The following is a 20,042-nucleotide window of genomic DNA, read 5'->3' on the forward strand; positions in this document are numbered from 1 at the left end:
ATCCATTCAGCCAGTCTGTGTCTTTTGGTGGGAGCATGTAATCCATTTACATTTAAGGTAGTTATCGATATGTATGTTCCTATTCCTGTTTCCTTAATTGTTTTGGGTTTGTTATTGTAGGTCTTTTCCTTCTCTTGTGTTTCTTGCCTGGAGAAGTTCCTTTAGCATTTGTTGTAAAGCTGGTTTGGTGGTGCTGAACTCTTTCAGCTCTTGCTTGCCTGTAAAGGTTTTAATTTCTCCATCAAATCTGAATGAGATCCTTGCTGGGTAGAGTAATCTTGGTTGTAGGTTTTTCTCCTTCATCACTTTAAATATGTCCTGCCAGTCCCTTCTGGCTTGCAGAGTTTCTGCTGAAAGATCAGCTGTTAACCTTATGGGGATTCCCTTGTGTGTTATTTGTTGTTTTTCCCTTGCTGCTTTTAATATGTTGTCTTTGTATTTAATTTTTGACAGCTTGATTAATATGTGTCTTGGCATGTTTCTCCTTGGATTTATCCTGTATGGGACTCTCTGTGCTTCCTGGACTTGATTACCTATTTCCTTTCCCATATTAGGGAAGTTTTCAACTATAATCTCTTCAAATATTCTCTCAGTCCCTTTCTTTTTCTCTTCTTCTTTTGGAACCTCTATACTTTGAATGTTGGTGCGTTTAATGTTGTCCCAGAGGTCTCTGAGACTGTCCTCAGTTCTTTTCATTCTTTTTTCTTTATTCGTCTCTGCAGTAGTTATTTCCACTATTTTATCTTCCAAGTCACTTATCCATTCTTCTGCCTCAGTTATTCTGCTATTGATCCCATCTAGAGTATTTTTAATTTCATTTATTGTGTTGTTCATCGTTGCTTGTTTCATCTTTAGTTCTTTTAGGTCCTTGTTAAATGTTTCTTGAATTTATTCTATATCCAAGATTTTGGATCATCTTTACTATCATTATTCTGAATTCTTTTTCAGGTAGACTGCCTATTTCCTCTTCATTTGTTAGGTCTGACGGGTTTTTATCTTGCTCCTTCATCTGCTGTGTGTTTTTCTGTCTTCTCATTTAGCTTATCTTACTGTGTTTGGGGTCTCCTTTTTGCAGGCTGCAGGTTTGTATTTCCCATTGTTTTTGGTGTCTGTCCCCAGTGGCTAAAGTTGGTTCAGTGGGTTGTGTAGGCTTCCTGGTGGAGGGGACTAGTGCCTGTGTTCTGGTGGATGAGGCTGGATCTTGTCTTCTGGTGGGCAGGTCCATGTCTGGTGGTGTGTTTTGGGGTGTCTGTGGACTTATTATGATTTTAGGCAGCCTCTCTGCTAATGGGTGGGGTTGTGTTCCTGTCTTGCTAGTTCTTTGGCATAGGGTGTTCAGCACTGTAGCTTGCTGGTCGTTGAGTGAAGCTGGGTGTTGGTGTTGAGGTGGAGTTCTCTGGGAGATTTTCGCCGTTTGATATTATGTAGAGCTGGGAGGTCTCTTGTGGGCCAGTGTCCTGAAGTTGTCTCTCCCACATCAGAGGCACAGCACTGACTCCTGGCTGCAGCACCAAGAGCATTTCATCCACACGGCTCAGAATAAAAGGGAGAAAAAGAAGGGAGGGAGGGAGGAAGGGCGGGAGGGAAGGAAGGAAGGAAGGAAGGAAGGAAGGAAGGAAGGAAGGAAGGAAGGAAGGGGATAAAATAAAATAGTTATTAAAATAAAAAATAACTGTTAAGAAAGAAAAAATTTTTTAAGAAAAACAAAACGGACAGATAGAAGCCTAGGACAAATGGTGAAAGCAAAGCTATACAGACAAAATCTCACACAGAAGCATACACATACACGCTCACAAAAAGAGGAAAAGGGGATAAAAGAATAAATCTTGTTCTCAAATTCCACCTCCTCAATTTGGTATGATTTGTTGTCTATTCACGCATTCCACAGATGCAGGGTACATCAAGTTGATTGTGGAGCTTTAATGCGCTGCTCTGAGGCTGCTGGGAGAGATTTCCCTTTCTCCTCTTTGTTCGCACAGCTCCTGGGGCTCAGCTTTGGATTTGGCCCCGCCTCTGCGTGTAGTTCGCCGGAGGGCCTGTGTTCGCTCAGACAGGACGGGGGTTAAAGGAGCAGCTGCTTCGGGGGCTGTGGCTCACTCAGGACGGGGAGCGGGAGGGGTGCGGATGCTGGGCGAGCCTGCGGCGGCAGAGGCCGGCATGACGTTGCACCAGCCTGAGGCGCACCGTGTGCTCTCCCGGGGAAGTTGTCCCTGGATCCCGGGACCCTGGCAGTGGCGGGCTGCACAGGCTCCCCGGAAGAGGGGTGTGGGGAGTGACCTGTGCTCGCACACGGGCTTCTTGGTGGCGGCAGCAGCAGCCTTAGCGTCTTCACGCCCGTCTTTGGGGTCCGCGCTGTTAACCGCGGCTCGTGCCCGTATCTGGAGCTCCTTTAAGCAGCGCTCTTAATCCCCTCTCCTCGCGCAGCAGGAAACAAAGAGGGAAGAAAAAGTCTCTTGCCTCTTTGACAGGTCCAGACTTTTCCCCAGACTCCCTTCCGGCTAGCCGTGGCGCACTAGCCCCTTCAGGCTGTGTTCACGCCGCCAACCCCTGCGCTCCAACTGAAGCCCGGGCCTCAGCTTCCAGCCCCGCCCGCTCCGGCGGGTGAGCAGACAAGCCTCTCGGCCTGGTGAGTGCTGGTCGGCACCGATCCTCTGTGCAGGAATCTCTCGGCTTTGCCCTCCGCACCCCTGTTGCTGTGCTCTCCTCCGCGGCTCCGAAGTTCCCCCTCTGCCACCCTCAGTCTCCGCCCACGAAGGGGCTTCCTAGTGTGTGGAAACCTTTCCTCCTTCACAGCTCCCTCCCACTGGTGCAGGTCCCGTCCCTATTCTTTGTCTGTTTATTCTTTTTTCATTTGCCCTACCCAGGTACGTGGGGGAGTTTCTTGCCTTTTGGGAGGTCTGAGGTCTTCTTCCAGCGTTCAGTAGGTGTTCTGTAGGATTTGTTCCACGTGTAGATGTATTTCTGGTGTCTCTGTGGGGAGGAAGGTGATCGCCGTGTCTTACTCTTCTGCCATCTTCCCACCCCGGTCCAGGCACTTGTTTCTTAATGCAATTTGTTACTTTTGTGAAGACATCTTTAGTGGGGTTTGCTTTCTGAGAGAGTTGCATTTGTTCTAGATGAGTAAATCCCTAAGTGTGGTTTTGCATTTAACTTTATTAGCTTATCAGAGTTTTCACTGGTTCTAATCCAACTTACTATATTAAAGTTTTGGCATAGTGTCCCTGTACCATCTGGGTAAGATGAACTTGGAGTACACTCCTATGTGCTCTGATTACTCACAAGAGAATCTTTTCCACACACGGCTCTAGTTTCATTTCCATTCACCTAAGGTTATGGGTAGTGTTTTTGTGGTCTGTGGTTCACAGGTGTAGCCCTTCGTGACTCTCTCATGTGCATCAGTTTCTAGCTGTTAAGCTGTTTTGGCTTCTGTTCCTGTTTACTGCTCTCATTTTTAGTTGCTGCTTTATTTTTAGTGCCAGGGTATTTTCCCTGCCTAAGTTTAAGTTTAGCAATATTTCGTTCATTATATTTTATCCAGATTTCTATGGGTTTTGGAGCAGAAGAATAGCCTTTTGATTTATCTCAGCCTGTTATATTGACCAGAAACCTCTATTGGTTCTTGTTAAGGAAATGTGAAAAATCAGGTAAAGCCACCTGGAATACAACTTTAAGTCTTTATTAGATATTTTTATTTTGATTAACTTATCCTAAGATACAAAAATATTTCTTAAAACATCAGACTTTTTTAAGAAGGGATGTGATACTGCTTTTTTTCTTCCTGGGGGTGGGAGTCATCACTGGTTTGTGGTACTTCTGAATCACATATCTAAAAAAACAAGGTATCTCATTTAAAAAATTGCTCTGCATATTTTCTTCATAAAACTTCAGAAGAGCCTAGATAGTCTAGAAATGTGATATACGAATAGAATTTAAAAGTTACATGCTTTTGAAGTTGTTTATTATAATGTTAACCTTTAAAACTGAGAAGGGGACTTCAACTAACAGGGGGAACAGTTTAGTACATTATGTTCACTTCAACTCTAGAATATTTCATAGCCATTTAAGGCACTAATTATAAAAATTATATAGAGATAAATATATTCCATCTGTATTGTTATGGTAGAACAGTACAAAATTGTGTGTGTGCCTACATATGAAAATTAGAAGGGAATTTTAAAAATGATTGGATGATGGTGGTAGGATGATGAGCAATTTTTTCTTTAAAAATGGTTTCCCACAATGGCATTGCTATCCTTACAGTCTTAATGGGAGTAAATAGTATTCCTGTTCTTTGCTAGATTCCAAATAGATTGGAAAAAAAAAAAGGAGTGGCAGGTGTAGGTGAAAGTAATCACCTGTATTCCTGATGAAGCTGATATTGAAGTATGTAGCTGAGGTATGAGCCACCTCAGGTCTGCTCACTAAACCCCAGATATACCTCCCCAGTCACCTGAACACCCCTGATGAAATCAGCCCCCTCCACACCCCACCCCACTCCTGTTCCCAATTGGAGTTGATCCCAAGAACATGGAGAGTGGAACTGAGTTGAACCCACCCAGTTTATTCTTCCGAAGTAAATCATTCCACCTGAAGTAATGGCCAGGGAGAGGCTAGGAGTTACATGGTTTGAGCTTCCACCAGAAAGAAGGATCATGGGGATTTGGAGATAAGCTTCGTAATAGTTGTGTTAATTTTCAAATAAAAATGTCATGTGTATGTTTTGGCATTTATTGATTAGCTAAATTGTAGTTATTGAAATTTAATTACTTTTATTTTTGTGTTACAATCTTCAGTCTATCACAATTATTTTTTTCTCCTTTTAGGCGTTTAAATGCAGAATTAGAGGCAAAAACGGCTGATCTGGTTCGACAAGCTGAGGAAGTAATAGTAAGTGAATGTACAATTAATAGTAATTCCATGTAAGTGCTAGTTTTTTAACTTTTTAATTTGATGTGTAACATACATACAAAAAAGTGCCCAAAGCATAAATTTTCAGCTCAGTGAATTATCATAAACTGAACATCAATATATGCATAAGTATGTGTATACATGCATGTATATGTTTTTGATAAGCACACTTTTTTAAAAAAAAATTATTTATTTTTGGCTGCATTGGGTCTTTGTTGCAGTGCATGGGCTTCTTATTGCAGTGGCTTCTCTTGTTGTGGAGCACAGGCTGTGGAGCATAGGCTCAGTAGTTGTGGCACACGGGCTTAGTTGTTCCACGGCATGTGCGATCTTCCTGGACCAGGGCTCGAACCTGTGTCCCCTGCATTGGCAGGCGGATTCTTAACCACTGCGCCACCAGGGAAGCCCAGCACACGTTTTCTAAAAGCCACTGAAAAAGTGTTTTCCATTTAGATATTCCAATCATCTAATTAATAGGAACATTAATATTGAATAGTATTTCCCACTATTTTAAGATTAATATTTGCAAGTAGCTATATAGAATTAGTACTGGTAATTCAGTAAGGATAGAAATAAAATGGTCTCTGGACAGAAGCTGAATAAAGGTTAACAACTACCATTAATGCTCAGATGGTAATCCGTTTCTTAAACTCTGCAGTTGGATATAACTCAGATTCTTAGGGCTAGACCATAATCAGATTTATAGTCAGGAAAAATGTAGCGAGGTTACATCACTAGACAATGTAAGCATATTTGCCCCATTCTGGCTACCAAATTGGTTATTCCTACTTTAAGCATCCCTCCCTAAGTATCAGCATTCCCAATATTAGTTGATAGGATATAGTAATATTCCTTAGAGGAATAAAGTAGCTGCTTTCAAACTTCTTAAATTTTTTATTCTAATTCATTTATAATTCTCTTTCATTTAAATCCCACCCCCACCCCACTTTGGAGTTGATGGAGGCAGGGAAGAATAGGCAATATTTTAATGTCTTAGATCCATCATTATTTGTTAGTTTAGGAATGAGAATATTTAGATAATGGTTACAGATTTACTAGTTGCATTTGTAATTAAATATTTTACTAAAAAATAAACATTTTATTACATCTTTTAGTTTTTGTCAGTGTCTGAAGAGCAGGAAAATAATTTTTCTGAAAATAATGTTCAGAAACTCAACGTTATGTTAGAGTGGGTGATTCATTATGTATTCTGATCAGAGTCCTCTAATGGATATAACTTTTGCCACATTGAATTTTTGTTTTTTCACTTTCATATTAATACATCTTCTCCAAAAGCTTTCACTCTTAGTGCTTCATTTTTAGCACTTTCATTTCTATGTGGTCATCTTAACATTGAAGTTTTTATGATTTGAGACAAGTTTTTCTATCCATTAAATGGATTTATGTTTCCACTTCTTGTGAACCTTATTTCCTTTGCATGTTACAGAAGATGGAAGCTCTAACGTAGTTGGGAAGCAGGAGTCAGCTAAGATCATGTAAAGGCATTGGCATTCTTACAATTTTGCCTTAGAACTGACTCTTTTAACCAAGAATGAGTGAAAGGGTGAAACTACATTGTTACAGATCTTATTTTGATACCATAGCTTTTAGAATTCTGTGCTTTGATTTTATAGAAATTGTGGACAACTCTGAAATAATTAATGATCAGAAAGGCACTTGACTATATCCTAGTTTTGTACATTATTTTCCTACATGACTTTGTTTTATTTAACTAGAGAGATCAGCAAGAAGTACGATCTCAGTCTATTTCAACACAAATTAAATCATATGAAGAGGAAGATGATTACAGTTTAAGGTAAGACTTAAATTCCCAAACACCTTAAAAATTTTTTCTTTTTACTGGGTAAATGCTTTAAGATTGTTTTCTGTTTTTTTTTTTTTAATTAAGGTATATTTGACATACAACATTATATTGGTTTTAGGTGTACAACACAATGATTCAGTATTTGTATATATTGTGAAATGGTCACCACAGCAAGTATAGCTACTATCCATTACCATACATAGTTACAGAATCTTTTTTCGCTGTGATGAAAACTTTTAAGATCTAATTTTTTAGGAGCTTTCAAATATGCCATTAGTATTATTAAGTATAGTCTCCATGCTGTACAGTACATCCCCATGACTTACTTATTTTATAATTGGAAATTTGTGCTCTTTGACTCCTTTCACCTATTTCTCCTGCTCCCAACCAACCAGCCTCTGGCAACCATCAGTCTGTTCTCTGTATCTATAGGCTTGTTTTTATTTGTCTGTTTTTAGATTCCACGTGCAAGTGAGATCACTTATTTGTCTTTGTCTTTCTCTGACTTATTTCACTTAGCATAATGCCCTCGAGGTCCATCCATGTTGTCAAAATGGCAAGATTTCATTCTTTTTTTATGGCTCAGTAATAGTTATATATATATATATAAATATCATTTTATATAATACTTTAACATATATATATAAAAGCATATGTTCTTTTCTCATTCATCCATTGATGGACATTTAGGTTGTTTCCATATCTGGCCTATTGTAAATAACGTTGCAATGAACATGGACGTGCATATATATAAAAAAATAAGTGTTTTCATTTTCTTCAGATAAATACCCAGAAATGGGGTTGCTGGATCATATGACAGTTGTCTTTTTAATATATTTTTTCTTTTTTCTTTTTTTTTTTAAATCTTTATTGGCGTGTAATTGCTTCACAATACCATGTTAGTTTCTGTTGCACAACAAAGTGAATCAGCCATATGCATACATGTGTCCCCATATCCCCTCTCTCTTGAGCCTCCCTCTCATCCTCCCTATCGCACCCCTCTAGGTCATCACATAGCACCGAGCTCATCTCCCTGTGCTATGCTGCTGCTTCCCACCAGCCAACTGTTTTACATTCAGTAGTGTATATATGTCGATGCTACTCTCACTTCACCCCAGCTTCGCACTCCTACCCCATGTCATCAGGTCCATTCTCTATGTCTGCCTCTTTATTTCTGCCCTGCAACTAGGTTCATCCGTACCATTTTTTTTTTTTTTTTTTAGAATCTATATATATGCATTAGCATACGGTATTTGTTTTTCTCTTTCTGACTTACTTCTCTCTGTATGACAGACTCTAGGTCCATACACCTCACTACAAATAACTCAATTTTGTTTCTCTTTATGGCTGAGTAATACTTCATTTTATATATGTGCCACATCTTCTTTATCCATCCCTCTGTCGATGGACACTTAGGTTGCTTCCATGTCCTGGCTATTGTAAATAGTGCTGCAGTGAACATTGTGGTGCTTGTCTCTTTTTGAATTATGGTTTTCTCAGGGTATATACCCAGCAGTGGGATTGCTGGGTCATATGGTAGTTCCATTTTTAGTTTTTTAGGGAACCTCCATACTGTTCTCCATAGTGGCTGTATCAATTTACATTCCCACCAACGGTGTAGAAGGGTTCCATTTTCACCACACCCTTTCCAGCATTTATTGTTTCTAGCTTGTTTGTTAATGGCCATTCTGACCAGCATGAGGCGATAGCTCATTGTAGTTTTCATTTGCATTTTTCTAATAATTAGTGATGTTGAGCATCTTTCATGTGCCTCTTGGCCATCTGTATGTCTTCCTTGATGAAATGTCTATTTAGGTCTTCTGCCCATTTTTTAACTAGATTGTTTGTTTTTTTGATATTGAGCTCCATGAGTTGTTTGTATATTTTGGAGATTAATCCTTTGTCTGTTGTTTCACTTGCAAATATTTTCTCCCATTTTGAGGGTTGTCTTTTTGTTTATGGTTTCCTTTGCTGTGCAAAAGCTTTTAAGTTTAATTAAGTCCCATTTGTTGATTTTTATTTCTGTTACTCTAGGAGGTGGGTCAAAAGAGATCTTGCTGTGGTTTATATCAAAGAGTGTTTTTCCTATGTTTTGCTCTAAAAGTTTTATAGTGTCTGGTCTTATATTTAAGTTTTTAATCCGTTTGGAGTTTATTTTTATGTATGGTGTTAGGTAGTGTTCTAATTTCATTCTTTTACATGTAGCTGTCCAGTTTTCCCAGCACCACTTATTGAAGAGGCTGTCTTTTCTCCATTGTATGTTCATGCCTCCTTTGTCGTAAATTAGGTGCCCATAGGTGTGTGGGTTTATCTCTGGGCATTCTATCCTGTACCATTGATTTGTATTTCTGTTTCTTTGCCAGTAATATACTGTCTTGATTACTGTAGCTTTGTGGTATAGTTTGAAGTTGGGGAGCCTGATTCCTCCAACTCTGTTTTTCTTTCTCAAGATTGCTTTGGCTATTTGGGGTCTTTTGTGTTTCCATATGAATTGTAAGATTTTTTGTTCTAATTCTGTGAAGAATGCCATTGGTAGTTTGATAGGGATTGCATTGAATCTGTAGATTGTTTTGGGTAGTATAGTCATTTTCACAATACTGATTCTTCCAATCCAAGAACATGGTATATTTCTCCATCTGTTTGTGTCATCTTTGATTTCTTTCATCAGTGTTTTATACTTTTCTGAGTACAAGTCTTTCGCCTCTTTAGGCAGGCTTATTCCTAGGTATTTTATTCTTTTTGTGACAATGGTAAATGGGAGTGTTTCCTTAATTTCTCTTTCTTATTTTTTGTTGTTGGTGTATAGGAATGCCAGAGATTTCTGTGTGTTAATTTTGTATCCTGCAACCTTACCAAATTCATTGATTAGTTCTAGTAGTTTTCCAGTGACATCTTTAAGATTTTCTATGTATAGTATTGTGTCATCAAAAAATAGTGACAGTTTTACTTCTTCTTTTCCAACTTGTATTCCTTTTATTTCTTTTTCTTCTCTGATTGCTGTGGCTAGGACTTCCAAAACTATGTTGAATAATAGTGGTGAGGGTGGGCATCCTTGTCTTGTTCCTGATCTTAGAGGAAATGCTTTCAGTTTTTCACCATTGAGAATGATGTTTGCTGTGGGTTTGTCATATATGGCCTTTATTATGTTGAGGTAGCTTCCCTCTAGGCCCACTTTCTGGAGAGTTTTTATCATAAATGGGTGTTGAATTTTCTTAAAAGCTTTTTCTGCATCTATTGAGATGATCATATGGTTTTTATTCTTTAATTTGTTAATATAGTGTATCACATTGATTGATTTGTGTATATTGAAGAATCCTTGCATCCCCTGTGTTAAATCCCACTTGATCATGGTGTATGATCCTTTTATTGTGTTGTTGGATTCTGTTTGCTAGTATTTTGTTGAGGATTTTTGCATCTACATTCATCAGTGATATTGGTCTGTAATTTTCTTTTTTTTTTTTTTTTTTTTGCGGTACGCGGGCCTCTCACTGTTGTGGCCTCTCCCATTAGGGAGCACAGGCTCAGCGGCCATGGCTCACGGGCCCAGCCACTCCGCGGCATGTGGGATCTTCCCGGACCGGGGCACGAACCCGCGTCCCCTGCATCGGCAGGCGGACTCTCAACCACTGCGCCACCAGAGAAGCCCCTGTAATTTTCTTTTTTTGTAGCATATTTTTCTGGTTTTGGTATCACACTGATGGTGGCCTTGTAGAATGAATTTGGGAGTGTTCCTTCCTCTGCAATTTTTTGGAAGAGTTTGAGAAGGATGGGTGTTAGCCTTTCTCTAAATGTTTGATAGAATTCACCTGTGAAGCCATCTGGTCCTGGACTTTTGTTTGTTGGAAGATTTTGAATCACAGTTTCAATTTCATTACTTGTGATAGGTCTGTTTAATTCTTCCTGGTTCAGTCTTGGGAAATTGTTCCATTCCAAGATTTTGTCCGTTTCTTTGTGGTTGTCCATTTTATTGGCATATAGTTGTTTGTAGTAGTCTTTTATAATCCTTTGTATTTCTGCAGTGTCAGTTGTGATTTCTCCTTTTTCATTTCTAATTTTATTGATTTGCATCCTCTCCCTTTTTTTCTTGATGAGTCTGGCTAAGGTTTTCTCAATTTTGTTTACCTTCTCAAAGAACCAGCTTTTAGTTTTATTGATCTTTGCTATTGTTTTCTTTATTTCTATTTCATTTATTTCTACTCTGATCTTTATGATTTCTTTCCTTCTACTGACTTTAGGTTTTCTTTGTTTTTCTTTCTCTAGTTGTTTTAAGTGTAGGCTAGATTGTTTATTTGAGATTTTTCTTGTTTTTTGAGGTGAGATTGAATTGCTCTCAATGTCCTTCTTAGAACTGCTTTTGCTGCATCCCATAGGTTTTGGGTCATCATGTTTTCATTGTCATTTGTGTCTATGTATTTTTTATTTCTTCTTTGATTTCTTCAGTAATCTCTTGGTTATTTAGTAGCGCACTGTTTAGCCTCCATGTGTTTGTGTTTTTTACAGTTTTTTTCCTGTAACTGATTTCCAATCTCATAGCATTGTGGTCAGAAAAGATGCTTGATACAATTTCAGTTTTCTTAAATTTTCCAAGGCTTGATTTGTGACCCAAGTTGTGCTATATCCTGGAGAATGTTCCATGTGCACTTGAGAAGAAAGTGTATTCTGCCAGTTTTGGGTGGAATGTTCTGTAAATATCAATTAGATCTATCCGGTGTATTGTGTCATTTAAAGCTTGTGTTTCCTCATTTATTTTCTGTTTGGATGATCTGTCCATTGGTATAAGTGGGTGTAAAATCCCCTACTGTTATTATGTTACTGTCGATTTCTTCTTTCATGGTTAACATTTGCCTTATGTATTGAGGTGCTCCTAAGTTGGGTGCATAAACAATTATAATTATTGTATCTTCTTGGAATGATCCCTTGATCATTATGTAGTGTCCTTCTTTGTCTCTTGTAATAATCTTTATTTTAAAGTCCATTTTGTCTGATATGAGAATTGCTACTCCAACTTTCTTTTGATTTCCATTTGCATGGAATATCTTTTTCCACCCCCTCACTTTCAGTCTATATGTGTCACTAGGTCTGAAATAGGTCTCTTGTAGACAGCATATATATGGGTCTTGTTTTTGCATCCATTCAGCCAGTCTGTGTCTTTTGGTTGGGGCATTTAATCCATTTACATTGAAGGTTATTATCAATATGTATGTTCCTGTTACCATTTTCTTAATTGTTTTGGGTTTGTTTTTGTGGGTATTTTTCTCCTCTTGTGTTCTTGCTTAGAGAAGTTTCTTTAGTGTTTGTTGTAAAGCTGGTTTGGTGGTGCTGAATTCTCTTAGCTTTTGCTTGTCTGAAAAGCTTTTGACTTTTCCATTGAATCTGAATGAGATCCTTGCTGGATAGAGTAATCTTGGTTGTAGGTTTTTCTCTTTCATCACTTTAAGTATATCCTGCCACTACCTTCTGGCCTGCAGAGTTTCCGCTGAAAAATCAGCTGATAACCTTATGGGGATTCCTTTGTATGTTATTATTTGTTTTTCCCTTGTTGCTTTTAATATTTTTTGTTGTATTTAATATTTGTTATTTTGATTAATATGTGTCTTGGTGTGTTTTTCCTAGGGTTTATCCCATATGGGACTCTCTGTGCTTCCCGGACTTGGGTGACTATTTCCTTTCCCATGTTTGGGAATTTTTCAACTATAATCTCTTCAAATATTTTCTGAGACCCTTTCTTTTTCTCTTCTTCTTCTGGGACCACTATAATTCAAATGTTGCTGTGTTTAGTGTTGTCCCAGAGGTCTCTGAGATTGTCTTCCGTTGTTTTCATTCTTATTTCTTTATTCTGCTCCTCGGCAGTTATTTCCACCATTTTGTCTTCCAGCTCACTTATTCATTCTTCTGCCTCAGTTATTCTGTTTTTGATTCCTTCTAGTGTATTTTTCATTTCAGTTATCGTGTTGTTCATCTCTCTTTGTTGTTCTTTAGTTCTTCTGGATCTTTGTTAAACATTTCCTGTATTTTCTCAGGCCATGCCTCCGTTCTATTCCCATGATTCTGGATCATTTTTACTGTCATTACTCTGAATTCTTTTTCATGTAGCTTGCCTAGTTCCTCTTCTTTTATTTGGTCTTGTAGGTTTTTACCTTGCTCCTTCATCTGTGTGATATTTTTTGCTGTTCCATTTTTTTTTTATGAGTGGGATTGTGTTCCTGTCTTACTGGTTGTTTGGCCTGAGACTTCCAACACTGGAGTTTGTAGGCTTTTGGGTAGAGCTGGGTCTTGATGCTGAGATGATGAACTCCAAGAGACCTCACTCGGATCACTGTTCCCTGGGGTCTGAGGTTCTCTGTTAGTGTGCAGTGGTTTGGACTCAGCTCCCACCACAGGAGCTTCAGCCTGACCCCAGGTTCATGAACCAAGATCCCACAAGCCACCTGGGGCAGAAAAGAAAAAAAAGAACAATAACAAAGTAAAAGATAAAATCAGACTAGGAAACTAACAGATATGTTAGGAAGAATATAAAAATATATATATAGATGAATCAACAACCAGAAGGTACATCAGTACCACAATAGTAAAAAGAGGAGGAGGGAAAAGAAAAAAGTGGGGGGGAAGGCCTTGACTGTGGAAAGCAGGGCCTAAGCAAGGGTGAGGTTTGGGCAGTGGGTAGGGCCAGTGCTCAGGACCCACAGGGCTGGAAAGGGCCCTGGGGGCTGAGGGGGGTGGCTTAGGTTCAAGGAACAAAAGGGGCCCAGGCATGACCCCCACCTCTGATATCAGAGGGCAGGGGACCTCATCTGGGAGCCCAACAGGCTTCCTGAGCTCGATTGAGCAGCCCAAACACCCTCTTCTCCTCTCCTCTCCTGCTCCTCCAGTCTGGGGTCTGGGAGGGCCCCTCCTGCCTGCCTCTCCTGATCTCCCCGGCCTCCCTCCTATGCCCCCGGGACCAACGTGGCCAGGCGGGGAAGGGGGAGCCTTGGAGGGCAGGGGACCAGCCTGGAATCTCAGCAGGCTTCCCATGCCCAAGTGGGCGGGGCAGTTGCCCTCTGCTCCTCCTGGAGGGCCCTTCCCACGTGCCTCTACTGTCCTCCCCTTGGCCTCCTTCCTATGCCCCTAAGGACCCACGTGACCTGGAGTGGGGCTTTGGAGGGCAGAGGATTGGCCTGGGAGCCCAGCAGGTGTCCTGGGCCCAAGTGGGTGGGGCAAATGCCATCAACTCCTCTCCTGCTCTTCCTGCAGGGTGCCTCCTGCAGGGCCCCTCCCACCTGCCTCTCCTGATCTCCCTGGCCTTCCTCCTATGCCCACAAGGACCCACACAGCCTGGAGGGGGCTTGGAGGGCAGGGGATCGGCCTGGGAGCTCAGCAGGCTCCCTGGCCTGAGTGGGCCAGGTGATCGCCCTCCACTCCTCTCCCACTCTTCCTCTTCCCGGAGAGTCCCTCCCAGCTGCCTCTCGTGATCTCCCTGCACTCGGGCACTGATCTTGTCTGGCCTCCACTTCTCCTCCCACCTCTGTCCCCCTACATCCTACCAGCTCACTCTGGGGTTCCTCCCATCTTGGGGGTCAGAGTCCCCCACCAGCAGTCGGCAGGCACCCTAGTTGTAGGGAGATGCTAACTTTGCGTCTTTCTACACTGCCATCTTGACTCCTCCCCACTCTGTTTTTAATTTTTGAGGAACCTCCATACTGTTTTCCATAGAGGGTGTACCAAATTATGTTCACACCAACAGTGTGCAAGGGTTCCCTTTTCTCCACAGCCTTGCCAGCATTTGTTATCTCTTATCTTTTGATAATAGCCATTCTTACAGGTGTGAAGTGATAGCTCATTGTGGTTTTGATTTACATTTCCCTGATGATTAGTGATGTTGAGTTTCTTCTCATGCATCTGTTGGCAATCTATTTGTCCTCTTGGGAAAACGTCTCTTCCACTTTTGCCCATTTTTATCCAGTTGTTTGTTGGGTTTTTTTTAATTGACTTTTATGAGTTTTTTAAGTATATTTTTGATAGTAATCCTTTATCAGATACATGATTTTCAAATATTTTGTCCCATTCAGTAAGTTACCTTTAGTCTTGTTGGTGCTTTCCTTTGCTGTGCAGAAGCTTTTTACTTTGATGTAGTCCCATGTGTTTATTTTTGCTTTTGTTGCCATTGGTTTTGGTGTCAAATCCAAAAAGATAATCACTAAGACTGATGTCAAGGAGCTAGCCACCTATATTTTTCTTTTAGGAGCTTTATGGTTTCAGGTTTTACATTCAAATGTTTAATCCATTTGAGTTTACTTTTGTGTATGATGTAAGATAACAGTCCACTTTCTTTTTTTTACACGTGGCTGTCCATTTTTCCCAGCACTATTTACTGAAGAAACTATCCTTTCCCCTTTGTATATTCTTGGCTCCTTTGTCATAAATTAATTGAGCTTATATGAGTGAGTTTATTTCTGGGCTCTGTATTCTGCTCCATTGATCTATGTGTCTGTTTTCATGCCTATACCATACTGTTTTGATTAGTATAGCTTTGTATAATAGCTTGAAATCGGGAGAATGCCATTTTTCTTGGAGAGTGTATGTGGATCTGTTATTATATAATTTTTTTTACGTGTAAGTATTAGAAATCTATAATTTGAAGAATAAGGTAAGTTATAAAATACTAATAATTGGGGGCTTATGCCAGTCAGACACAATGTAAACCTTTTACCTATTTTATCTCATTTAATTCTCAAAGTATTATTTTGAAATAAATATTACTGTCCTCATTTTAAAAAATGAGGAAACTGAAGCTTAGAGAAGTTCAATAGATTGCCTAAGGACTTACAGATGGTATGTAATTTCACTGAGATCCAAACTACAATTAATTAATTAATAATTAGTTTTAATATGTCTCGGTTTAGTATCATTTATTATTAACATATGGTGTTTACTTTTTTTCTGTAGACATCCATTATTGTCTGAAGGGACAGTTGATTTACGTTCAGAAACTAAGGTAAGAAATCAAACTTTTTGTGAATGTGATTATATTCTGTAGAATTTAGGTTGTTTTTTAGATTTTTCTCTCTTTTTTTGGTATTTTTTATTCTCACTTTTATTGTGTTTATTGCAGGTGGGGTAGGGGGTGTTTTCTTTAAAATGCTTTTCCTGAGTCACAAGAACTCCAGGGCCCCTGCCTATGAGTGGGCAGCTGGCACATGTCACTCCTGCAACATTTCTGGAAAGAAGGGGCAGGCAGGCCCTCCCCCAAAGGGCTCCCCAGGCCAGCTCTGCCAGCCTCAGCCCCTCTGAAAAAGAAACCCAAACCCTAGAAGCACCCCACCCCTTGGGCTCACGAAGCTGGATGTGCATCCCCGCTACCCCACAAGCGGCTTCCTCTCCCTCCTTCCTACCCCCTTTCCTTGGGCTTCTCCGTGCTCCCCTTGTGGGCACTTCAGCCCCAACCTGCCTGCTTCCCGCGCTGCCCTGGAAGATGCTTTCGTATTTGCCAGGCTTGCCTGTTGTGTACAAGACCCAGGATGCTCACCTGGTGCACTCTGGCTGATTCTGGCTGAGCACCCTTCCCCCACCCCTGGTTGCCTCTACCCTGTGACAGTGCACTGGCCTATGGGGTAGAGGCAACCAGACCCACCAGCCTCCCACTAGCTTGAAGGGAGCAGGTCCTAGGGCCCACAGCACGCCTTCCAGTAACAGCTAGAAATAGAATATTAGCCTTGATATTCAGAAGGGATGTCTTTATGAAATGTTGCTCGTAAAATGAATTGAGTCCTTTTTTGTCTCATAACTTCACTGAACAATTTGGAGATACATTGGAAAAATTCTAAGTGAAATTAAGTTTTCTCTCCAAAGCCCAAATTCACTAGATTAGAAGATCTGAAAAAGAAAAGTATTCATATACAAAGAAGGTGATTGGGAAGGTTTATTCATTCATTTAAATATTTACAGTGTGTAGAGATCACTAGTCCAGGTGCTGGGCACACTGGGATGTACAAATTCCCTACCCATGGGAATCTAGACCTAAGGAATAGTATGCGTGGAGGCCTATCTGAAGAATAATTGGTGAGGAGAATTAAATTCTGTGAATCAGAACATCCAGTTTAACATTCCACTAACTAGTTGAACATCCTTGAATCTTTGGGACTCATTTTCTTGTCTTTAAATCTCTTGGTCCTAGTAATAACTAGGTCTTTTCCAGGTATACAATTTTGGATTCCTTAAAATATAATTTGATTAATTCTCTGAAAATAGGAATTCTTCTGTGTAGCAATCTAGCAATTCTGTGTATTACACAGTTGCCTTCCTTGGCAAGTGATTAGAGTCTAATTAATTAATCATTTAAATTCTTTTCATGTAGCCAAAGACCAACAACGTTGATCCAATAAACAAAGTTCAAAACAAATTACACTCTGCAAGTAAAGGAAGGAAATCAAATTCAAGGTATAGTACAGTTTTTAAAGTATTACTTTTTAAAAAATTTTATAATTTATACTATCATTGTTCTTAATAAGATCTGTTTCTCTAGATCTTTTTATACCCAAAATATACAAAATTGTACTCTGTATTTCTTCTCCACATTTAATAATTTAAAACATCTTCTAATCAGAAATGTCTTGCAACAGTTAATGAACATTTTGTATTGTTCTCTTAAGCAAAATTGCCAGATTTCAAATTTTTTAAACATTATTTTTAGCTAGATATTTTCTTTGATCAGAAACTAGAACCTAGATGTCTTTCTCTGCCTAGTTCTCTCAGATAGACTTATACTTTTTGAACACCATGCATTATTGTATATTGTATACATTGAGATACAGAATGATTTTGGCATGCTCTCAATAAAACTATAGTATAGTTATAATTTACATTCTATTGTTTTTGGTGAGAAAGAATTCAAGACTGTTTTTAGTACTTTAAGCATAAAAAGGGGACCCAAGAGGTTCTTTAGGATAGTAGACCTTCTAGAAAAGGAGGGTCACATCTGCAGTGGATGGTACCAACCAGCTTCTAATTCACAGTAAATTGTTAAATTTATGTCTATTGCTTACCCAAACTGATAATTGCATTATAATTCTAGAAGAATTCTTATTAATCCTTGTGTCTTTTAATTGGCTAAGTAAAATTTTTGTTTTTTGAACAAAAGAGACAAAAAATAGGGTGAAAGGATAAGGAAGAATAAAACTAAAATTGATAGAAGAGAACATATGTTACATACATAAGTACTGTACATACATCAGTACTGTATATACATACATAACTGGAAAGGGTTATCTTATTTTCAGACTTCAAGTTTACTTTTTAAATAAAAGGTTCTTTTTCCAAAAGAATTCTAAAGCATTTGCTTATGTGTTAAAAGTAAGTTAGGCTTTAAAGTAAGTAAAAGGTTAAAAGTAAGGCTTTCGGAAGCAAACTTGATGGATTAGGCCCATTCCTCAACGCCATTAGAAGTGACTTTCATTTCATATTTCTCTCTTCATTAAAGAAAAAAAAAATCAACTTTTGGTAAACTTTGATCCTGCTTAAAATATGTTTTTTTAGGTGGAAAAATGAGTTTGAGCTAAGAACTGTTCACTCTGTAATTCTTTCTTAAGAGGTATTATTCTTCAGTGTTTGCAGAATTATGACTAGAGTGATATCAAATTGTACAGTTCTACTCCAGCAGCATGTAAAATTAAAAGCCACAGGCTGGATTTCACCTAGGAGGCCAAGTTCAGTACTCTTAGTTTTGATGTTCACTTGTTTGGGAGTGTTGACCTAGAACACATAATTCTCCAGCAAAAAAAATGGGATTATTCAGGATCAGCAGAATATTGCACTTCAGGGTCTGAAATGATGGCGAGCCACGTGCAAGTCTGCACACAGCAAGGCAAGGAGAACTCTTTTATAGAAGGAAAAAGGAAGTTGGGAGGGCTAGAGTAAACAAAGGTTTTTCATTACCTGACTTGTTGCCAGGAGTGAAGAGGAGCCTTCCTTCACACTGTGGGGCTCTGCTGTTGTCTCAGGGTGTGAGAGCTCCCCCTTCTGGTCTGCTGACTGTTAAATTGAGGCTTCTGTTTATTAATATTTTACACTGGCCATGTCTAAGTGGCCTCATAAAGCCTCCTCTAGCTCAGTGGTTGTGTGATTCATAAAGACTGAAAGTCTATTAAGTCTCTTGTAATATAGTCCTTGAAAGTATCAATTGTAGATTTCATCATAAATTTAAAATTTATAATAATTTTGATCTGCTTTTTTATTTGGATAAAGGTCATATTGGGAGTCATATCTCCTTTTTTATTATATGTATATAATATATAATGGGCCTATATGTGGTTTTTTTAGAGTAAAATTGAAATACTCTGATGTACAAACTGCCAGCGATGTTGCCATTCCAGAGGATTTCTCAGACTTTTCTCTTGCAAAAACAATTAGCAAAATTGAAGGGCAACTGGAAGAAGAAGGCTTACCTAATTATATAGATGATGGTATTTTTTGTGGTGTTAGTGAAGACATTGGAACAGGTAGGTGGTTTTTTGTTTATTTTTATCCTTATATCACAATTATTTAGAAAATGTAGTGATGTCTTGCATTTGTTTAATGAAATAAAATTGGTTTTGAGTCAATAATTGTTGAAAATGGATGATGGGTGACTAGGGTTTCATTGAACTCATCTCACTACTGTTGTATATGTTTGATGTTTTCCATTATAAAAAGTAAAATTAAAAAGAACTATCTGGGGAGTTCCCTTGTGGTCCAGTCGTTAGGACTTGGTGCTTTTACTGACGTGGCCTTGGGTTCAATCCCAGATCGGGGAACTAAGATCCCACAAGCCGTGTGGTGTGGCTAAAAAAAAAAAAGAGAAAGAGAGAAAAGAAAAAAAAAAAGAACTCTCTGGTATTGGTTTCATTGACCACTTTTCAAATAAGTTAAATGCCCCATAGCTTAGCATTAAAACATTGAAATAAATTTTTAAAAACCATATTTCTTTGAATTCCTTCCATTTAGTGTTACTGAATTCTCTTTATTGTGTGTTAAATCAACACATGTTAAAGGATAAATGAATTATTGATGTAGTATCAGGTAAAATAATGAATTTTCTAATGAATATTATTTTCTTTCTTATAAATTCATTCTCTGCATACCGCTAGAAAAATAATACTTAGTCTAGATCATCAGAAACATGTTAGTTACCAGTAGTGCCTCTAAAATTGTTGAATTTATGAGGAGCCACCTATGCTATTATAAATTTAAAAAAAGACAGTCGAGTGTATATGAACAGTTAATGCTGAACTATAATTAATTGTAGGTTCAGACAAACTGCTTTAGCCTCTCTGTAATAGCAATTTCTTCACTTGAA

The 20,042-nt window shown here is 38.9% G+C and overlaps 1 protein-coding gene across 6 annotated transcripts in view; it reads left to right on the forward strand.

The window, feature by feature from the left end:
- The window catches only part of TEX9 (testis expressed 9), a 218,461-nt gene that overhangs the window by 145,476 nt on the left and 52,943 nt on the right, over positions 1-20,042 (forward strand). For all 6 annotated transcript variants that reach the window (XM_060150535.1, XM_060150546.1, XM_060150572.1 and 3 more), the window contains 5 exons: positions 4,824-4,887; positions 6,645-6,724; positions 15,659-15,707; positions 17,067-17,149; positions 19,028-19,206. In XM_060150535.1, the coding sequence (XP_060006518.1) occupies positions 4,824-4,887; positions 6,645-6,724; positions 15,659-15,707; positions 17,067-17,149; positions 19,028-19,206 (455 nt within the window). The remainder of the gene's footprint in view (positions 1-4,823; positions 4,888-6,644; positions 6,725-15,658; positions 15,708-17,066; positions 17,150-19,027; positions 19,207-20,042) is intronic.

The sequence above is a fragment of the Lagenorhynchus albirostris genome, chromosome 1 (genome assembly GCF_949774975.1).
Source record: "Lagenorhynchus albirostris chromosome 1, mLagAlb1.1, whole genome shotgun sequence".
Classification (NCBI taxonomy): domain Eukaryota; kingdom Metazoa; phylum Chordata; class Mammalia; order Artiodactyla; family Delphinidae; genus Lagenorhynchus; species Lagenorhynchus albirostris.